Source organism: Lepeophtheirus salmonis, chromosome 9, assembly GCF_016086655.4.
Source record: "Lepeophtheirus salmonis chromosome 9, UVic_Lsal_1.4, whole genome shotgun sequence".
Lineage (NCBI taxonomy): Eukaryota > Metazoa > Arthropoda > Copepoda > Siphonostomatoida > Caligidae > Lepeophtheirus > Lepeophtheirus salmonis.
The window spans coordinates 25326502-25345083 of NC_052139.2; the positions used below are offsets into that span (position 1 = coordinate 25326502).

General features: G+C 35.1%; 10 protein-coding genes across 10 annotated transcripts; 3 read left to right on the top strand and 7 right to left on the bottom strand.

Annotated features, from left to right (window-relative positions):
- Positions 1 to 87: 87 nt before the first annotated feature.
- On the bottom strand, positions 88 to 1904 carry LOC139906297 (cytosolic Fe-S cluster assembly factor nubp1-B-like). The gene is made up of 2 exons (XM_071890941.1): positions 669 to 1904; positions 88 to 583 (listed from the first exon to the last, which is right to left on the bottom strand). Exons 1-2 carry the CDS (start codon positions 1573 to 1575, stop codon positions 174 to 176), a joined length of 1317 nt encoding a protein of 438 aa, XP_071747042.1. The 5' UTR covers positions 1576 to 1904; the 3' UTR covers positions 88 to 173.
- Positions 1743 to 2684, bottom strand: LOC139906278 (exopolyphosphatase PRUNE1-like). Its single transcript, XM_071890852.1, has 3 exons — positions 2336 to 2684; positions 1876 to 2183; positions 1743 to 1796 (listed from the first exon to the last, which is right to left on the bottom strand). Exons 1-3 carry the CDS (start codon positions 2682 to 2684, stop codon positions 1743 to 1745), a joined length of 711 nt encoding a protein of 236 aa, XP_071746953.1.
- A 104-nt stretch (positions 2685 to 2788) lies between these two features.
- On the bottom strand, positions 2789 to 3913 carry Nubp1 (NUBP iron-sulfur cluster assembly factor 1). The gene is made up of 2 exons (XM_040719594.2): positions 3370 to 3913; positions 2789 to 3284 (listed from the first exon to the last, which is right to left on the bottom strand). The coding sequence occupies exons 1-2, from the start codon at positions 3911 to 3913 to the stop codon at positions 2875 to 2877; spliced, it is 954 nt and encodes a 317-aa protein (XP_040575528.1). The 3' UTR covers positions 2789 to 2874.
- A 510-nt stretch (positions 3914 to 4423) lies between these two features.
- On the bottom strand, positions 4424 to 7197 carry ais (DExD-box helicase 52). Its single transcript, XM_040719591.2, has 3 exons — positions 6633 to 7197; positions 5884 to 6580; positions 4424 to 5810 (listed from the first exon to the last, which is right to left on the bottom strand). The coding sequence occupies exons 1-3, from the start codon at positions 6940 to 6942 to the stop codon at positions 5132 to 5134; spliced, it is 1686 nt and encodes a 561-aa protein (XP_040575525.1). The 5' UTR covers positions 6943 to 7197; the 3' UTR covers positions 4424 to 5131.
- Positions 4665 to 5006, bottom strand: LOC121124444 (uncharacterized protein C9orf85 homolog). Its single transcript, XM_040719595.2, has one exon. The coding sequence runs from the start codon at positions 5004 to 5006 to the stop codon at positions 4665 to 4667; it is 342 nt and encodes a 113-aa protein (XP_040575529.1).
- A 573-nt stretch (positions 7198 to 7770) lies between the features above and the next one.
- Positions 7771 to 10105, top strand: lok (ovarian-specific serine/threonine-protein kinase loki). Its single transcript, XM_040719609.2, has 3 exons — positions 7771 to 8306; positions 8375 to 9130; positions 9198 to 10105. Exons 1-3 carry the CDS (start codon positions 8196 to 8198, stop codon positions 9831 to 9833), a joined length of 1503 nt encoding a protein of 500 aa, XP_040575543.1. The 5' UTR covers positions 7771 to 8195; the 3' UTR covers positions 9834 to 10105.
- Positions 9977 to 10884, bottom strand: Membrin (golgi SNAP receptor complex member 2). Its single transcript, XM_040719611.2, has one exon. The coding sequence runs from the start codon at positions 10882 to 10884 to the stop codon at positions 10117 to 10119; it is 768 nt and encodes a 255-aa protein (XP_040575545.1). The 3' UTR covers positions 9977 to 10116.
- A 144-nt stretch (positions 10885 to 11028) lies between these two features.
- Positions 11029 to 12710, top strand: Atg6 (Beclin-1-like Atg6). The gene is made up of 2 exons (XM_040719610.2): positions 11029 to 11378; positions 11443 to 12710. The coding sequence occupies exons 1-2, from the start codon at positions 11043 to 11045 to the stop codon at positions 12385 to 12387; spliced, it is 1281 nt and encodes a 426-aa protein (XP_040575544.1). The 5' UTR covers positions 11029 to 11042; the 3' UTR covers positions 12388 to 12710.
- Positions 12506 to 13745, bottom strand: LOC121124461 (uncharacterized). The gene is made up of 3 exons (XM_040719612.2): positions 13579 to 13745; positions 13316 to 13512; positions 12506 to 13261 (listed from the first exon to the last, which is right to left on the bottom strand). The coding sequence occupies exons 2-3, from the start codon at positions 13495 to 13497 to the stop codon at positions 12937 to 12939; spliced, it is 507 nt and encodes a 168-aa protein (XP_040575546.1). The 5' UTR covers positions 13498 to 13512; positions 13579 to 13745; the 3' UTR covers positions 12506 to 12936.
- Positions 13746 to 16725: 2980 nt separating this feature from the next.
- Positions 16726 to 18496, top strand: LOC121124462 (venom protease). The gene has a single exon (XM_040719615.2). It carries the CDS (start codon positions 16999 to 17001, stop codon positions 18220 to 18222), a length of 1224 nt encoding a protein of 407 aa, XP_040575549.1. The 5' UTR covers positions 16726 to 16998; the 3' UTR covers positions 18223 to 18496.
- Positions 18497 to 18582: the final 86 nt, after the last annotated feature.

Genomic DNA, 18582 nt, shown 5'->3' on the forward strand with positions numbered 1-18582 from the left:
AACACTAAGCTATAATAGTCAATCTATCTATAAAAAAGAAAGAAAAAGTAAAAATAAAACCCGAAACATAAAGAAATCTCTCAGTGATTATAGCAATTGCTCCATGAGCAAGTAATTTATATTATAATTAACACTAAATATAGTAATAATGGCTTAATATACATATGTATATATCACTTTATACGACTTGTTAAATGATTAACTAACTGAGAATAAATTTGTAGGATAGGAGAGTCTGATAAAGATTCATTCTCAAATATATTTAGACCCTCATCACACGCTTTTGCAATGCGTTGATCAAGAGGTATCTTCGCAAGGAGAGGTATTCTAGTCTCTTTGCATAGTGCCTCTACACCTCCTGTGGTTCTCGGTAAAATATCTGAAGTAACAGAGCATTTTGGACATGAAAAACCACTCATATTTTCGATTATGCCAAAGACTCTCAATTTTGCTTTAGCACAGAAATCCAATTTTTTCTTTACATCAAGAATAGAAAGTTGTTGAGGAGTCGTGACAATTATGCATCCGTCAATTCTTGCCTCTGATAAGAATTGCACTATTGAAATATGTTCGTCTCCAGTTCCTAAGAAAAGATTAATGATGAAAAATAATCTGGTGATAGAAATGAAAAAGAAAAAAGATGAGCGTAAGAAAAGCAGCTTCATTACCTGGAATTATGAATAAATAATCCAGGTCCCCCCAATCAACATCTTTGAGAAGATGTTTAATCAGATTGTTCTTCTTATGACAATACCATAGCACAGCAGATTCCGAAGAGGGTAAAAGAAAGCCAGACGACATAAGAGCCAAATTATCAGATACATATACAGGACTCCAACCAGAACCTGAATTAAAAACCTGCTCACCCTCAACCCCAAACAAACGAGGTGAAGAAGGACCATATAAATCTATATCAAGAACACCAACATTTATATTCTCGTCTGCATATGATAATCCTTGAGACAAGTTTTTCGTCACAGTTGATTTCCCAACCCCTTCTTTCCCAGAGAGTATTAGAATTTTACGTTTAACGGAGGACAGTTTAGAAGCTATTATAGGGATATCAGGATCCGGTCTTTTAGGATCAGTCGAGCATATATTTTGATTAGGACACCCTTGGCAAGCAGACGCCCTACCAGCTTCTTTCAAATGGCTATCGTCTTCTTCTTCTATTTCGTCCTGTAGCTTATCTAAGTAGTCCTTCGAATGGGCTGAGGTGAGATACTTTTTGATTTCTTCCAAAATGTCTTCCAGTTTGTTTTTTGAATCAACAGATAATATAATTTCCTTAGATTTACCACACTTTGCACAAAATCCTTCACTACAGTCTGAGCAACGAGTATGATATGCTTCTTCGATTTTAAGTTCTCCGCAATTTGAGCACTTTTCCGGATTTCCTATAGGGATATAACTTCCTTCAATTATCTTCCAATTGAGAATATATGTGCAAGAATCGCAGCAACACGTAACGACGTTTTCTTTTTCAATCGAGTTGGAGCTAGAGTTCTTCTTATTTCCCTCGAGCAGCCACGAAATTAAATTACATTCATCAGAGTAAAATCGCGGTTTGTTCATTACTTGGTCAAGGTCACACTAGAAAAATAATGTTTAGGCATTAGTATTATAGTGAATGTAATTTATATTAATTCCTTAGATAAGTAGAGCCATTTATATTTCATTACGAACAATTACGAATTCATTTATAAATGAATCATCACTTGAGTCCGTTAAGTCAATTCACATTAAATTGAGAATTCACGACAATCTTCCCGGCACACAGGATGAATAAAGTATATCTGGAGAATAATTATACGAATGCATATAGATTCTTAACTCATTCAGAAGAATTGTCTTGAACAATTTCTGCGGATTCACCACATTTTGCACAAAGTCCATTTGGATTAGTTGATGTGTTGTAAAGGAACCAATATCACTTTTGGCCATCATAATGGATTCAAATTCCGTTGAACGAGATTCAGGACTAAGGCACAAAGTAGTTTCAATTCGCTCCACTGCCTCTACATCCAGAGGAGTAGTCACATTTGTTTCCTTGCTAAGATTCATAGTATCAGTTAATATGGCATCATATAGGAGTTTAAGACCAATTGGATCCCTGTAGTTTGCATTCAAAACAGTTGATGTGATCAGAGAAGAGCATGAGCCGACCAGAGAGTGTTTGAGCTCTTTGATAGTAAGAGAACAAATATAATTGATTTTGATAGGATTGTTTTAAGAAGAGATAAGAATGTAGATGACTCACCCACATCCTGTGGAATCTTCTCCTTGACTAATGGACGGTGATCAAATATTTTGTGGATTTTGTCTTAAAGGAAACCTAAGTCTCTACACAGTACATGATGATCCACAAGGGTGATAAGCTCTGTTTTGTTTTCAAAATTAAATTCATCCTTACAAATAAGGAAAGATGGATCGATTCCCACGACCCTCAGACAAAATAGCACCTCTGTCTTAAGAGACAAATCTTTTCTTTCAACGTTAAGAACGGGTATAGGAGGAGGAAGAGAAGATGACGTTGGCGGCTTTGATGATTGTTGACTATGAGCATATACAATAGAGCAAACAGCTGAATCCAAGTCTAAAGATTCGTTGCCGAGGATCACATGCAATTGATCAGTTGAGACCATTCGATCTCTGATTCCCTTTACAAAAGATAGCAACGACATGATTGACTGAACAAAGTAACACTAAGCTATAATAGTCAATCTATCTATAAAAAAGAAAGAAAAAGTAAAAATAAAACCCGAAACATAAAGAAATCTCTCAGTGATTATAGCAATTGCTCCATGAGCAAGTAATTTATATTATAATTAACACTAAATATAGTAATAATGGCTTAATATACATATGTATATATCACTGTATAAGACTCTTTAAATGATTAGATAACTGAGAATAAATTTGTAGGATAGGAGAGTCTGATAAAGATTCATTCTCAAATATATTTAGACCCTCATCACACGCTTTTGCAATGCGTTGATCAAGAGGTATCTTCGCAAGGAGAGGTATTCCAGTCTCTTGGCTTAGTGCCTCTGCACCTCCTGTGGTTCTCGGTAAAATATCTGAAGTAACAGAGCATTTTGGACATGAAAAACCACTCATATTTTCGATTATGCCAAAGACTTTCAAATTTACTTTAGCACAGAAATCCAATTCTTTCTTTACATCAAGAATAGAAACTTGTTGAGGAGTCGTGACAATTATGCATCCGTCAATTTTTGCCTCTGATAAGAATTGCACTATTGAAATATGTTCGTCTCCAGTTCCTAAGAAAAGATTAATGATGAAAAATAATCTGGTGATAGAAATGAAAAAGAAAAAAGATGAGCGTAAGAAGAGCAGCTTCGTTACCTGGGGGAGTATCTATGAATAAATAATCCAGGTCCCCCCAATCAACATCTTTGAGAAGATGTTTAATCAGATTGTTCTTCTTAGGACCCCTCCATATCACAGCAGATTCCAAAGAGGGTAAAAGAAAGCCAGACGACATAAGAGCCAAATTATCAGATACATATACAGGACTCCAACCAGAACCTGAATTAAAAACCTGCTCACCCTCAACCCCAAACAAACGAGGTAAAGAAGGACCACATAAATCTATATCAAGAACACCAACATTGATATTCTCGTCTGCAGATGATAATCCTTGAGACAAGTTTTTCGTCACAGTTGATTTCCCAACTCCTCCTTTCCCAGAGAGTATTAGAATTTTACGTTTAACGGAGGACAGTTTAGAAGCTATTATAGGGATATCAGGATCCGGTCCTTTAGGACCAGTCGAGCATATATTTTGATTAGGACACCCTTGGCAAGCAGACGCCTTACCAGCTTCTTCACTCTGTGTTCCAGGACAGTGCTCTGGAGGGGAGGATACATTTCCCAACTCCATATTCATCACAGATATTAAAAAAATAACGTTTTAAGGGGAGTATGCTTATGTAAACTTTTTCCTATCTTTCAAATGGCTATCGTCTTCTTCTTCTATTTCGTCCTGTAGCGCATCTAAGTAGTCCTTCGAATGGGCTGAGGTGAGATACTTTTTGATTTCTTCCAAAATGTCTTCCAGTTTGTTTTTTGAATCAACAGATAATATAATTTCCTTAGATTTACCACACTTTGCACAAAATCCTTCACTACAGTCTGAGCAACGAGTATGATATGCTTCTTCGATTTTAAGTTCTCCGCAATTTGAGCACTTTTCCGGATTTCCTATAGGGATATAACTTCCTTCAATTATCTTCCAATTGAGAATATATGTGCAAGAATCGCAGCAACACGTAACGACGTTTTCTTTTTCAATCGAGTTGGAGCTAGAGTTCTTCTTATTTCCCTCGAGCAGCCACGAAATTAAATTACATTCATCAGAGTAAAATCGCGGTTTGTTCATTACTTGGTCAAGGTCACACTAGAAAAATAATGTTTAGGCATTAGTATTATAGTGAATGTAATTTATATTAATTCCTTAGATAAGTAGAGCCATTTATATTTCATTACGAACAATTACGAATTTATTCATAAATGAATCATCACTTGAGTCCGTTAAGTCAATTCACATTAAATTGAGAATTCACGACAATCTTCCCGGCACACAGGATGAATAAAGTATATCTGGAGAATAATTATACGAATGCATATAGATTCTTAACTCATTCAGAAGAATTGTCTTGAACAATTTCTGCGGATTCACCACATTTTGCACAAAGTCCATTTGGAAGACTACAATCTGTGCAAAGGACATGATAGGCGTATTTGATGGTCCTATTAGAGCATTTGACACATTTTGATGGGCGAGAAAGGGGTTTATATTTTCCGTAGGAGATCTTCCAATTCAATATATCCGTGCAACGGCGACAACAGTTGGTAATCACAACATTCTGTATAATTTTCGTTGTAGGATCAGTTTTATGCTTTGCAAACGACCATGCAAATTCATTTTGATGTTTTTGAGGCCTTGTTCGAGTGTTTCCAGCCCGGCGAGCAGTACTCATTTTCAACTAAGACTATATTTTCTTTACCGATTTCTGAAATATGAAATATATAAATATCAAAAGTCTAAAATTTAAATTCAGTTTTCATTTTTGTTATATTAGGTTTTTATTTTTTAATATCACTTTCACAGATTTTTTTGTTTTTTTGTTTTTTTCTTCTTAGATAAAGTAGATTCTAGTATATTTTTCGGAATTGTCTCACTCTTTTTGCGTTTTAAACCACTTCTTTTAAACTTTTTGTCATCCTTAGAATTTTTATTCTTAGACAGAGACTTTTTACTGGATGATGATTTTTTGAGTGCAGCAAACTTCGCGTCAAAGAGAGATTCATCAAATACTTCTCCCTTAGATTCTGCAGAAGCCTTCATTTTCCGTTTTCTTGATGCTAAAATAATTTGTTCTCTTTTTAGCCTGTTCCTTTTATCATATTTACTTTCTCCTTTGACAGAGTCTCTTTCAATTCCATTCGATGCTAATCGGCGTTTTTCCTGGCGAGATGCCTTTTTAAGTTTAAGCATGAATTCAGGAACATTGTTTCCAGACGAACTTACAATTTGAGCTATACTTCTGAGTAGTACTTTATCATCATCAGTAAAAAAAGTGACAGCTCGACCCGGACGGCCGGCACGGCCCGTTCTACCAACCCGATGAATATAGCTTACAGTCGATGGAGGAAAGTCGTAATTAATAACAAGATTCACACCTTTAACATCGATACCACGACTCATCAGCTCTGTACAGATAAGAACCCAAGTGCGACCTGCTCGAAACGTTTTAATGGCATCTTCACGCTGCAAAAGGGATCTAATGACAAATGTGTACAAATAGAATAAGTCAATTTTTTTATTTTTAATAATGATTTGAACTCAAAACAAACCTGTGAGAATGAATGACTTCAGCCTTGATTTTCTTTTGTTTGGTTAATATTTCCTTTAATTCATCTGCTCTTTCAAAATCCTGAACAAAAATGAGGACAGGAGGCTTTATTCCATCATTAATCAAATTTGTTAATGCATAATTTTTTCCTTTTTCACTTCCAGTGTAAACTAAACTTTGTTTAACATCCTTACAAGCTTTGTTGCGAATACCAATGGTCACCGACACTGCATTATCCAAATTAGTTTTGCACCAATTTTCTACATCAGTAGCGAGTGTTGCAGAAAAAAATGCTTTCTTACTCGACATACAGGCCTTATACACAACAGCCAACTGCTCACGAAAACTGGCTTTTCCCTTATCCTCAAAAAGTTTATCTGATTCATCCACTATAAGCCACTCAAGAGACTTTAAATCCAGGGAAGAGCCATCTTTAATAAGGTAAACAAGAGTATTTGGCGTTGAAATGAGAACATTGGCTCCTTGGTTTGATTTTTTGGAGGAAGCTACTTGGACTTTAGTTTGATAATTTGGTGGTATAAGTTTGAGAGCCTCTTGATGGATCTGATGACTCAGCTCTCGAGTAGGACAAAGGATGATCGTCTTTAATTTATTTTTCTCTTGATTGACAAGTATTGGTAGCAGATATGCAGCCGTCTTACCACTTCCAGTCGGAGCGGAGCCCAACACATCACGACCTACAATTCAAAAAACAAAACAAGGACTCAAATGTGGATACATGATACGAACCTTGGAGCATAATAGGAATGGATTGAGCTTGAATTGGCGTTGGATTAGGATAGAGGGAGCTCACCATTTCTATGAGACCTTCTGGAAGACTTCCAGACAAATCCCACCAATTCGTTAAGGGGTCAGGAACATCCTTTCCCTGGACACGAATTCCCAGTGTCTTCCGAAGAGTCTTCATAGCTGCATCTCCTACGTTTATGACATTGGAAGCAACAACCATACAAGAGTCCTCTTCTAATTCTTTCAGCTCAGAGCTCTCTTTCTTTTTGAATCGAATCCCATTAGTAAGGGATCGAAACGTGACGGACATGTTCCTCGTGGTCGAGAATTGCAACCTACACGTGTCAAACTCAAGCTCCTTAGCTCTAAGGTAGGGGATGTGCTGAGCAGTCAAGTCTGTGTAGTCAGTAGATATACTTAATCTATCCTCCAAGCTCGGACTATAACATATAACTAACTTCTAGTATTAACATCGCCTAAGTACTCCTGGCTCAGTAGCCTAACATTCATCCCACCATGGGACTAGAGGCAATGGACCTGTGTAAAGGATGCATTTTAAATCACGCAACCTCTTGACTTGTGAGGGGGGGGGAAATACTCCCATTCATTTCTTAACTCACTTCTTAAAATAATAACAAACTATATTCATTCTAATTATACAATCCATTTTTATTATTCTTAAATAACGAACTCAGATATTTTTGTTAAAGTATGAAATAAATGAATATGACTAACCCATTCATTTATATAATATATATATTACACACTTTTACATCAAAGCTTCCACTCAAAGAGGTTGTGAGACTTTATATAAAGTGGAGTCGAAATTATGTTATGGCTTTCCAAAACATTGCACACCCTGTAGTAAAGAAACTATATCAATGTTAAAATAATAGTAGCGAGAGCATGAGAACGCAACTGCCACGTGACAAAATTGATAAAATAACCTCATGCACAGAAGGTTTTTAATCCGTCTATTTATTGTACAACTACTTTATAGCAAATTTATATAATAAACATCTTGAGATAGTTAAAATATCATGATTTATTTATTCATTCATACCATTCGTATTATATTCATGCATGCATCAAAGTATAGCTTTTAAAGGCCGGATCGTTATATAATAAATATTACGTTCAAATGATTTTGGTTAATGATAAATGTCCAACTATTTACTTAAGATGATTGCATGCGAGCATTCTTTTTTCTATAAAAAAAATAAGTTGAAATATCTAATAGAAAATAGCAAAAATGTGGTAGATTATAAGAATTAAGTGAAATCAAAATAGGTTTACTTTTGGTTTAACTGGAAATTGAAATTGTGGGGGTGTTCTCAGGTCTGGGCTTCTGGGCAAAGAAGAGAGAAAGAGGAAACTCTTTTCTTACATTCCTAAAAAATACACAATACTCTGTTCCAAAGTAATATAAATAAATAAATGGAAAAGAAGAGTGGAGCTGCCTTGGCGGGATTTACTCATTCAATGTTTACTCATTTCTAACAAGTAACGTCTATCTCAATCTCCGAACTCGAATAGAAAAGTCATGCGGAACTGAACTCCTTAATGGATCTAGACTACATTAGTCCGGAAAAAAATCCCCTTTTGGATTCTCAACCTCCAACGCAGCCGCTCAGCAATGGGGACGCTGAGGATGATATGGAGGTCGAAGAGGATGTAATTGACACTGTGCATTGCAGGATCCTTCCTTCTTTAGTTAATTTCTTTACTCTTTGTCTTTGCAGAACTCTTGGGGTTACCTCTATCCAAATAAGGACAACGTCAAGCGCCTGAGTTTGAAGAACCAGAGCATTTCCTTTGGGCGTAGCACTGCCAATGACGTCGTTTTCACGGAGCAAATGATGGGAAAGCGGCGTTACGTTTCATGCTCCAAAGTTCATTTTTGTCTACACCACTCACAGGATGAACTTGTATATTTAGAGGATAAAAGTTCCAATGGCACCTTTGTCGACGGAAATCTCGTGGGAAAGGATAAAAGGCGCCCCCTTATGCACAATTCTTATATTTCGATTGCAGAGCGCAAATGGAAGCCCTTTGTCTTCATGCTTCGAAAGCCCCCTCTCTGTGAAGCATACCCTTCTGAACTCACTTGCAAATATGTCATGTCTGGAGAGTTGGGTAAGGGAGCATGTGGTACTGTAAGGCTTGCTTTTCGAATTTCGGATGATAAGCGCGTTGCAGTCAAAATTATCCATAAAAATCATGTTAATTTTCATAACAAAATGAATACAATTAACATCATGAATGAAGTTAAAATACTTCAGTCCATTAATCATCCTTGTGTCATTCGCCTTGAGGATGTAATTGATACAGATGAAGCACTATATATTATTTTAGAATTGGCTGATGGAGGTGAGCTCTTCGATAAAATCCTTGAAAAGAAAAAATTTTCAGAGAAGGATGCAAAATTTGTATTCCTTCAAATTGCCTCAGCCATCAAATATTTGCATTCCAAGCAAATTGCTCATCGAGACCTTAAGGTTATTTTTCTTTTTTCTTTCATATTTTAATTTTTTCAACCCATACCTTAAACTTTTGTTATTATAGCCTGAAAATATTCTTTTGGACTCAAATGAATTGGATAGTGATCCATTGATTAAAATATCCGATATGGGTCTTTCTAAGTTGGTTGACTTGGAGTCTGTACTTAAAACCTTCGTTGGTACACCTCAATATTTGGCACCTGAAGTCTTAACATCTTGTGTTCGAGGAGATGGAACTTACAGTCATAAAGTTGATTGTTGGTCAATGGGAGTCATTCTCTACGTGCTTCTCACTGGGTGTCCTCCATTCTCTCAAGATCGTAGAGATGGAAAAGAGCTTGTGCGTCAAATTGCGGAAGGGGATTATTATTTTGATCAAAGAATGTGGGATTCTATATCTGATCAAGCTATCGACTTGGTGCGAAAGCTATTAACGGTTGATGTGTCTAAAAGACCTAGTGCTGCTCAAATTCTAAATCATCCATGGCTGAAAGATGATTCAGGGAATGCAATCCGAGTTCAAAAGGTCATGAAACCTCATGTTGATACATTTAAAAGTCCGGAAGCTCCTCATTCGTCAAAAAAGCGGGTGCATAGTGATGCCGATGAAATTGAACTAAAGAAGCAAAAAATTCTTTTTTGCTTTGGATCTGAAAATGTGGATAATGAATGTGATTCCTCCACTGTTGAGGCACAGTGATTATCATCAAAGATATTCCCAGAAAGTATTATTAAATCCATCTACTATGTGATCATGAACTATTATGTTGTATTCACTTTTTAATTATTTTAGAATGTTCCTATAAAAAAAATTTAATGGGAAAGAAGAATACTAGAAAAGTGTGCTTTTTTTATCATAAATTTATTATTTTTCTTAACCGTTACATTAATATTTATTTAAAAAACCTTACTATCATGACTTTTAAAAAGAAAAAAGTAAATGTCGAAGAAATATAATTATGTATAATATCACAGATCTAATTTCATGTAAAATAGTAAATAACTAGGAAGACAATGACCGAAGTAACGAACATTCCACCAAAGAAAATGTATTTATCTGCTTCTGTTCTTCTCTCAATGAGTCTCATAACAGTATTGGACATACCTAATGTACTTGATATATCCAACAACTTTCGTTTAAATCCTTTTATCATATTTTTCTGATCTTTTAAATTTTCTAGCATGGCTTGTCCCTGTCCAAGCAAATCATCTAAACTTTTATTAGAGCGAATGAGACCGTCTTGTTGCTGTAGAGCACGATCGATGAGTATGGAGGTATCTGAACTACCTGCTGCGGCGGCATTTGTAGTAAATTTGGTCTGAAGGAGTCTTTCCCTATTTAAACTTTCCAATTCAAGACTCTGTCTTTTATTTTTGATACTCTGAGTGGAGGACTGGAGATGCCGAACGTCTGATTTAAGTTGGTCAACACGTATTTTGGCATTGTAACGACGATTGGTGGGTTCTTTATGAACAAGTACGTCAAGTCTCTCAATATTTTTGTGAATCACTTGAATTCCTTGGTGAATTCGACTCTCAAGAGGAGCTCCTTCATTCAGAGGAGTCTTTTCCAACCCCACAAGACATTCCTGAATGTCTTGAATAGAACGGTTCGTCTCATGGTAGAGATATTCCATTCCGTAGGCCCTCACAGCAATCTCTGAGTCCCAAGTCCGTGCTTGAATGGGCAGTACCTTTTTATGATGACGTTTCAATTCATGACGAAGGATGACGTCATTAGAGGTCAGCATGCCAGTTTGACGTCACGTGAAGAACAAAGTATCATAATAATTACTATTTACTTATCGTCTCCAGTAGGTTCCTCCTCGCCCCTCATTCACTGGATTTGGCATATTTTCCTTTTCTCGTATCTCATTTATTCATTATATAGGATCAATTGTGTAACTTAATGGAGTCAAACTCCAGCTTCCTCTGTCAGCGATGTTTGACGCCTCTCCAGATCGATCCTTCGTTAACAAAAGGACAGATCAATGAGCATACAAAGGCCGAACTTGCTCTTCCGGATCTAATACCAAGTTCCTACTCCACTGACTCCAAAAAGAAGGGGTCTCATGAGAAGAAGCTAGTTGTGTTAGCAAATGAAATTCATTTTCGCGATGAATCTGGAAAGCCTGCAGAATTGAGTCATGGATTGCGAATGGCCAAAGTGTTGTTTGATCTTGTCTCAGACGTTTCCTCAAGGGATCATCCTCTCTGTGAAGAATGTGCGGACTCTCTTCTAGAGGTACGTTACTACTTACTCATCATTTATTTAGCTATTTTTTAACCTTGCACTATTCATTGTCTAGGCAATGGACTCAAGATTAAAATCTGCGGAAGAAGAGGCCCAGGAATACCAGGCCTATCTCAAAAAGTTGGAAAATGAAGACAAGGATTCAGGGAAGGCCATCAAGGAGCTGGGGGAGGAGTATCAAATTCTGTTAGAGGAAGAGGAGACGCTTAAAAAGGAGTTGGAAGTCCTGAAAGAAGAAGAGGTTCAGGGTGAGGATAGACTCAAGTCTCTCATTCAAGAAAGACAGAACTATGAAAAAGAAGAAAATCGCTATTGGAGAGAATACTATGGCTATACTCGTAAGTTACTCAATGCAGAGGACGACTATAGATCTCTAGACTGCCAATTCAAATACGCTCAGAAACAATTGGATACACTTAAAAAAACAAATGTTTATAATGCTACCTTTCATATTTGGCATACGGGGCATTTTGCAACCATTAATGGTTTTCGTTTGGGCCGTTTGCCATCTGTACCTGTAGAATGGCCCGAAATCAATGCAGCCTGGGGTCAAACAGCCTTACTTCTCTCTTGCCTCAGTAAAAAAATTGGAATGACCGCCTTCCATAAATATCAAATCGTTCCTTATGGCAGTTTTTCTTATATTAAAGTTTTGGCAGATGAGAAAGAGCTTCCTTTATATGGCGCAGGAGGTTTTCGAATGATTTGGGACACTAAATTTGATTCAGGCATGGCTGCCTTTCTGGATTGTCTAAGTCAGTTCATTAAAGAGATTGAAAAGTTGGGATTTGGATTTAATTTTCCTTATGAGGTAGATAAAGAAAAGGCCAAAATCCGAGATAAAAGTTCTGAACAATTCTTTTCCATTAAATTGCAATTCAATTCCGAGGACTCTTGGACAAAGGCTCTCAGATATATGCTTACTAGTTTGAAGTGGGCCTTAGCTTTTGTAAGTACAAAGTATATGAGACCAGAAATTGATTCCTCATCTCATTCATAGAAGTTTTTACACTTATATGAATCCATCTCTTCTTTTTTAACGCATTTTCCTAGTAATACATAAAAACATAATTAGTAATTATGTTTTCTCCTCTTAAGCGTAAATTAACATACATACATTTTCACTGATTGATAAGCAATATCAGAATATATATTTCAGTTTTTATATTTTTGAATAGTTTTTCTTTTTTAAATATTGTTATAAATTAATATCATTATTATTCACACACATGTGAAATCTTGATTTTCTGTATTAAATTGTCTTCACATAATATCTTTATTTGTTATAAATACATTATTGGTATAAATTAGACCAACAAACTTGTTTTAAGTATTGTTATTAGAATTAATAAATCCCATGGTTCATGAATAAATAAATATCTATCACATTTAGATGATTCATTCAAATTTTAATGCCCCTAGAAGTCTTTTCTTTCAATATCTGGGATTCTGTCTTATCCTTTTCATGGTTACAACGTATTAACTTAAGTTGCTGGTTAGAGAGCATGCAATTTTTAATTATTGTGTATATTTGTTAGTCGACGACCAATTAACGGTATTGTTTCTGTAGTTTCCCGTAGTCTGACTCTAAATAAACAGATGGATAGTCTCTGGATGAGGCCACACTTGCTCCATCATTATAGTATCCTCCACTAAGATTACTACTACTTTGATTTGGATGATCGTTTTTCCAACTTTTTGTTTTGACTTCAGGCATGGAAATATTCTTTTGCCAATGATGCGTCCAGTAAAGGTCCCCGTCTCTACCATATTCGTTAACCCTATTAGCTCCCTCTTGACAAATATACACGCAGTATACAAGGGAAGCAAAGAATGTGAGGAATCCAAAAATAAGGATTATAATCCCAATGTTCCTACATGGATTTAAATTAAATGAGTTTTTTTGTATATATAATAATGACTCTCACCAAACAATATCAGGCTTTGTTAATTGCAAAACAATAATGAAACCAATTGCAACTAGAATGATCCCTAAATTGACTAAGAGCATAAGACAGCAGACTCCTTTAGTATTGGGACAAAAGGGATTAGGTGCAGACATCGTTTCTACGATTACACCAGCCTTTGTTCGACTATCCCCTGATCCCATGATGTTAGTCAATCTCTAAAGAAAGATACAATTATGTTAATGCATATTACAAATTATCGTTAAAGGTTACAATGACTATACCTTCAGTAGAATATGATTTATTTAAGTAAAGTTGGAACCCTGGAAATCCCAGATGTTTTTGTCTATTGTTTTTCTTACATGTATAATTGTCAAATCCTTGGTTCTTTGCCCTCAGTTTTTTTATGGGGGCATTGAGATGGATATTAATACAAATGCCTATACAGCCACCTTTGTATAAAATCCAGGCAATGATACCTGTGTTTTAAATACATACCTAGGTGCCTCTTTATTTAAGAAAATAATAAGTCATTTGTAAGAAATATTATACTTATGTGAATTGCAACATTAATTAAATTCACAGTTAGTAGGTTATATTATACTTGATAAATATATAAATTTTATAATTAATTTTGATTATAATAGCAGTGTGAATAAAATATATGATCCAAACGGAGTTAAACGCACACTTTGACGCATTGTAGGTGTGAGATTTTAATAGGGTCATTCTTTTACCTGCTTTGATTTCTTCAGTTCATTAATTCGTAAAAATGTTTGGCAAATAAATTTGAAAACACATGTCTCCAACATTTTATAGAATATAAACATATGTCGTGATTGTTATAATAGAAATATACAACCCCGAGATAGGTTGACCTTGAATAACGGTACACATATTAATCCATTTGTTAATGCTCTCGGAGCAAATTAATCAATTATAATAGGTTGTTATTAGACGTGCTCTGATATATCGGGCAAAATGTTCAGTATATTTATCGTATCGGAATTTTTTAACAAATTTTGATATTTTATAAGATGCAATCAGTAAAAATCTAAGAAAACATTTATGAATTATTCCTTTCCAGTGTCGTGCTAAGTTTTTCTGCTATTTACTAAATATTGTGCCTATGTATCTTAGTTAATTTCGAATCTCAAATGATACTAGAGTGACTACTTGGTAGAGAGCAAAATCTCCACATAAAATCAAATTGAATGATGTATCTCATCTCAATTTATTCCAAAGTTATGGTGCATTATGTACTTTTACCTCAGGCAACGAAGTTGAGCAGAGGTTATATTTGGTAACTTGGTATGAAGATTATATATGATCACAGTAAGAAGTCTTTAAATTTTGAGATGTAAAAAAATGCATACTCGCGCATAACTTTGGTAAAAAATGAGTTGAATAATTCAATTTGATTTAAGGAAGATGTATTGCACTCTACAGATTGCCCCTTCTTATTTACGTTTTGTGTTACCTTGACCTCTCAAAATTTAATGGCCTCTTACTGTGACCATAGTTAACCCCTCGTATCAAGTTTAATGAAAATCGATCAGCAACTTTTAGCGTAATCTTGGAGAATAACAAACAAACAAATGAAAAACATAACCTCCATTCAATTTCGAGTCAAAAATACGAAGGTTAACAGCAAAATACGCTCTATTTTGCTGTTAACTGTCGATTTTTCTGCTTTTCCCTCAACATCAGTATTTATAACGTGGATTCGACAAAAAGAAGGAGTTCTTGTTATGCTGTGAACAGTTCTCATGAACTAGATTCTTAATAATAGTTCCATGGTTAAGAAGAATTGGCTTACTACCAACTGATTTTGGGCCTTTTTTCCATTGGTTTTTTTTTTTTTTTTTTTTTTTCAAGAAAGGTTACGTGATACTAAAGAGTTAACGACATGGGAGGCGTCAAATTGAATCGTAAGTTTCACATTTTAGTATTAAGTATTTTATAGAGTTCTATATTCATGGTTTTTCCACCATGACCAGTTTTTCTTTTCTTCGTCGTTTATTACATAGATATAAATAAAGTATATTCTTGGCTTTTTGAAGAATATTTACAAATAATTAGTTATTTGTTATTATTATTATTATTTTACAAACTAATGAGTAATGGTCATTGAGTAGATATATATAAAATATTTATAGAACTCATTGTAATAACGACGCACATTTTTTCATAGTGTTGTGTCGGTCCATATTTAGGACTGAAGACTGCAGGGAGTGCTAGTCTAGTTGTTTAGTCGATTCTGCATATCAGCCCTATAAATTATAAAATTTGACCCTTGATGACGTCATTTATTTTTTTGTTTGGTTGAAATCAGTTTTAGTACCAGTCCGAGGGACCTTTCCCAAGGGCTCATAGGACTGAATTAATAAGGACTGACACAACACTATTTTTTTATTTATAATTTCCCCTATCAATTTATTTAATACTATCATATTTATATCTAGATTTGAACATCCATCATAAAAATGTGTAATAATCGATCAAAAATGGAATTCATGCAAGTGTCTGGCAATGTCGTTTTTAGAAGGAGTACTTGGGCCCGTTCTTTAATTAAGAAAAATAGAGGCCCTACGCATTGTACATATGTGGTGTGTTAATCAAAAAATAATCTTAAACAAAATTTTCTTCCAATATGATTTTATTCATACAATATTATATTTCATAGACATATTTGAGTCAATTATTATATATTCAAAATAATGGAATACTTTAAAATACCCTTAGCTATTTGGAACTCAGATACAACTGTATCCCCCTAGCGACGTAAAAAAATAATTGTAAAACGCTGGAATTGCATTAAAAAAAAACTCAGAAAATTGACATTGATTAAAGCACTTTTTTTTTTTTTAAATATACATTGTATTTTCTTTATAGGAACAAAATCCCAAGAACCGAGACGGATAAGCAATATATTACGGTCTTGATTGGACTTTATCGGTTCCGATTCTAGCGGTTCAGGAACCAGAACCGCTAGATCAATAAGACACAACCTTGTTATTTAATTTAAAAATCATATATTGCTCCCAATATGGGCCCTTTCTACAAAAGAATTTTCTCAATATTTAATTTGAATATGCATTTTGAATGCTTAAAATTAAATTTGCGACGCATTTGTTGGTAGAAATTGACGATAATTATTCATCTAAGAATACACTTGTAATCCATGTTGAAAAAATAATTGTAGCTTTCTTTTGGTTTGAGGGCCCATATATTTTGTGTGAATAAATATGGCCCCGTTTTTTTTTGTATCTGGTTCACTCACGACAGTAAAACCAGTTCTGTGTATGACACTAATAATAAAGGAATGACCAACGTCAAACATGGAAACCTTTGTTTATAGAAATAATAGATATTTATTGATGTATGAAAAAAGGAAGTCAATATTATTTTGAACAAAGTTAGTTTGTTAGTTCAAAGTAAAGTAACCATTATCATGGGTAATCTATGTGTACAGCCTGGTTACTTACACACACACAATATGTATTAATAATCATGATATTGAATCTTATGTGATTATCAATGAAAAATATAAGTATTATTGCATTGCATAAAAAAAATTCCCCATAACAATCACCTGTATAGACTATAAAATTAATTCTACATCTACTCTTTGGTAAATGGTAAGCTTTATAAATGTACGTATATAGGTTGAAGGAGTGAAATGATAATGCTCAGTTCGCAAAATGATTAGGAGGAGGAACGTAGCCTTGTTTTTTTGTTTGTCTATATTTATTCTCGATTCGAGAGGGAATGCCCAAATCTCTTTTGGGGATCAAGCTACGAACTCAAATCAAAACCTTTTTAATATTCTAAATAAAAGTAGTGTTTCAATTTCTACTCGAAATTCTTTAAATAGTCCAAGTACACGGAATTCAGGAAGTCGTTGTATAACTCCGAGAGGAGAGCCTGGAGTTTGTAGCTTTATCTCGGATTTCCGATGTGGAGAAGTTCTTAGTGCAATTCAACGAGTTGGAATCACTCAACAAGTCATCAATTACCTTCGACGGGCCATACAGCCCCCTTGTGGATTTGATCGTACTGATTACACTCTTTGCTGTAAAGATTCAAGTGTACTACCTCCTCCAGGGCCTACACCCACAAGTCCAACGACAACCACAACGACAACAACCACAACGACGGAAACTCAACAGCCCTCTTCAAATATTTGTGGAATCACTGGGTTCAACACTCGAGTAACCGGGGGTAAAGTATCTTTACCAGGAGTTTGGCCATGGGCAGTCATTTTGGGACAAATAAGTAATGGAAATATTGAAGTGATTTGTGGTGGAACTCTCATCTCTGATCGGCATGTACTAACAGCGGCTCATTGTTTTAGGGGTCAAAGAGCCATTACTATTGCTCGATTAGGGGAACATGACATTACTTCAGATTCTGATGGAGCAACGCCTCAGGATATTGGAGTGGCTCAAGTAAGTGCCCATGAGGGTTATAACGGCGTTGACCTCAAAAATGATATAGCAATAGTCACACTCTCTCAAAGTGCAGTGTTTACACAAAGAGTACGCCCTGCTTGTCTTCCAATGCCAAATGATATCCTTCCAACAAATGAAGCTGTTATTGTGGGATGGGGAGCAACAAGTACTGGAGGACCTACTGTGGACAAATTAAGAGAGGCAACAGTTCCTCTTATATCTGCTAGTGAGTGTGATCAATTTTATAGTGGAATAGAACGGATCACTATTGATGGAAGACAAATATGCGGAAGACCGGGGCCAAGAGATTCCTGTTCTGGTGATTCTGGAGGACCAATGTTGAGTGATAAAATTTCAAGTAGATGGACAGTTATAGGAGTCACCTCCTTTGGTGTTGAATGCGCAAGAAATGATTTCCCTGGTGTCTATACGAGCGTTCAATCTTATCTACCATGGATTAATCAAAGAATTTGAGAGTTCCATAGAATTTGATTATTTCATCAATGATGACAAGTCGATAATCGGATAATTTTTATACATTTGATAACACAAATAAAGTATTAAGATTTTTACATTCTTTAAGCGATGATCAAATTAAGAGGTTTTGTGAGTTGTCTATAAGAAAGTTTCGAAGCATGCATTGTCTGCTAACAGATTGAAACATATTTTTACATTTATTTGATCTTAAATTTATAATTATATCTAGGTATTGTAACTAATATGTAAAATAAAATTTAATTAAAGTTAACCGTGTTAATTATTTTCTTGTTTGTACATTGAACATCCATCCATAGCCTTATACATTCTTGCTTTTCCATGGCTAAATTTCGGAGA

Excerpts from the sequence above, each read along its gene's own strand:
- LOC139906297 (XM_071890941.1), bottom strand. The coding sequence starts at position 1,575 with ATGAACAAACCGCGATTTTACTCTGATGAATGTAATTTAATTTCGTGG. Across the intron at positions 584-668 it reads TTATTTATTCATAATTCCAG|GAACTGGAGACGAACATATT; the intron begins GTAATGAAGCTG and ends ATCTTTTCTTAG.
- LOC139906278 (XM_071890852.1), bottom strand. The coding sequence starts at position 2,684 with ATGTCGTTGCTATCTTTTGTAAAGGGAATCAGAGATCGAATGGTCTCA. Across the intron at positions 2,184-2,335 it reads TGTACTGTGTAGAGACTTAG|AGCTCAAACACTCTCTGGTC; the intron begins GTTTCCTTTAAG and ends TTACTATCAAAG. Across the intron at positions 1,797-1,875 it reads TGGACTTTGTGCAAAATGTG|ATATACTTTATTCATCCTGT; the intron begins GTGAATCCGCAG and ends ATTATTCTCCAG.
- Nubp1 (XM_040719594.2), bottom strand. The coding sequence starts at position 3,913 with ATGAATATGGAGTTGGGAAATGTATCCTCCCCTCCAGAGCACTGTCCT. Across the intron at positions 3,285-3,369 it reads ATTCATAGATACTCCCCCAG|GAACTGGAGACGAACATATT; the intron begins GTAACGAAGCTG and ends ATCTTTTCTTAG.
- LOC121124444 (XM_040719595.2), bottom strand. The coding sequence starts at position 5,006 with ATGAGTACTGCTCGCCGGGCTGGAAACACTCGAACAAGGCCTCAAAAA.
- ais (XM_040719591.2), bottom strand. The coding sequence starts at position 6,942 with ATGTCCGTCACGTTTCGATCCCTTACTAATGGGATTCGATTCAAAAAG. Across the intron at positions 6,581-6,632 it reads CATTCCTATTATGCTCCAAG|GTCGTGATGTGTTGGGCTCC; the intron begins GTTCGTATCATG and ends TTTGAATTGTAG. Across the intron at positions 5,811-5,883 it reads GAAGTCATTCATTCTCACAG|ATCCCTTTTGCAGCGTGAAG; the intron begins GTTTGTTTTGAG and ends ATTTGTCATTAG.
- lok (XM_040719609.2), top strand. The coding sequence starts at position 8,196 with ATGGATCTAGACTACATTAGTCCGGAAAAAAATCCCCTTTTGGATTCT. Across the intron at positions 8,307-8,374 it reads ATATGGAGGTCGAAGAGGAT|AACTCTTGGGGTTACCTCTA; the intron begins GTAATTGACACT and ends TTGTCTTTGCAG. Across the intron at positions 9,131-9,197 it reads TTGCTCATCGAGACCTTAAG|CCTGAAAATATTCTTTTGGA; the intron begins GTTATTTTTCTT and ends TTGTTATTATAG.
- Membrin (XM_040719611.2), bottom strand. The coding sequence starts at position 10,884 with ATGCTGACCTCTAATGACGTCATCCTTCGTCATGAATTGAAACGTCAT.
- Atg6 (XM_040719610.2), top strand. The coding sequence starts at position 11,043 with ATGGAGTCAAACTCCAGCTTCCTCTGTCAGCGATGTTTGACGCCTCTC. Across the intron at positions 11,379-11,442 it reads GTGCGGACTCTCTTCTAGAG|GCAATGGACTCAAGATTAAA; the intron begins GTACGTTACTAC and ends TTCATTGTCTAG.
- LOC121124461 (XM_040719612.2), bottom strand. The coding sequence starts at position 13,497 with ATGGGATCAGGGGATAGTCGAACAAAGGCTGGTGTAATCGTAGAAACG. Across the intron at positions 13,262-13,315 it reads ACAAAGCCTGATATTGTTTG|GAACATTGGGATTATAATCC; the intron begins GTGAGAGTCATT and ends AAATCCATGTAG.
- LOC121124462 (XM_040719615.2), top strand. The coding sequence starts at position 16,999 with ATGATTAGGAGGAGGAACGTAGCCTTGTTTTTTTGTTTGTCTATATTT.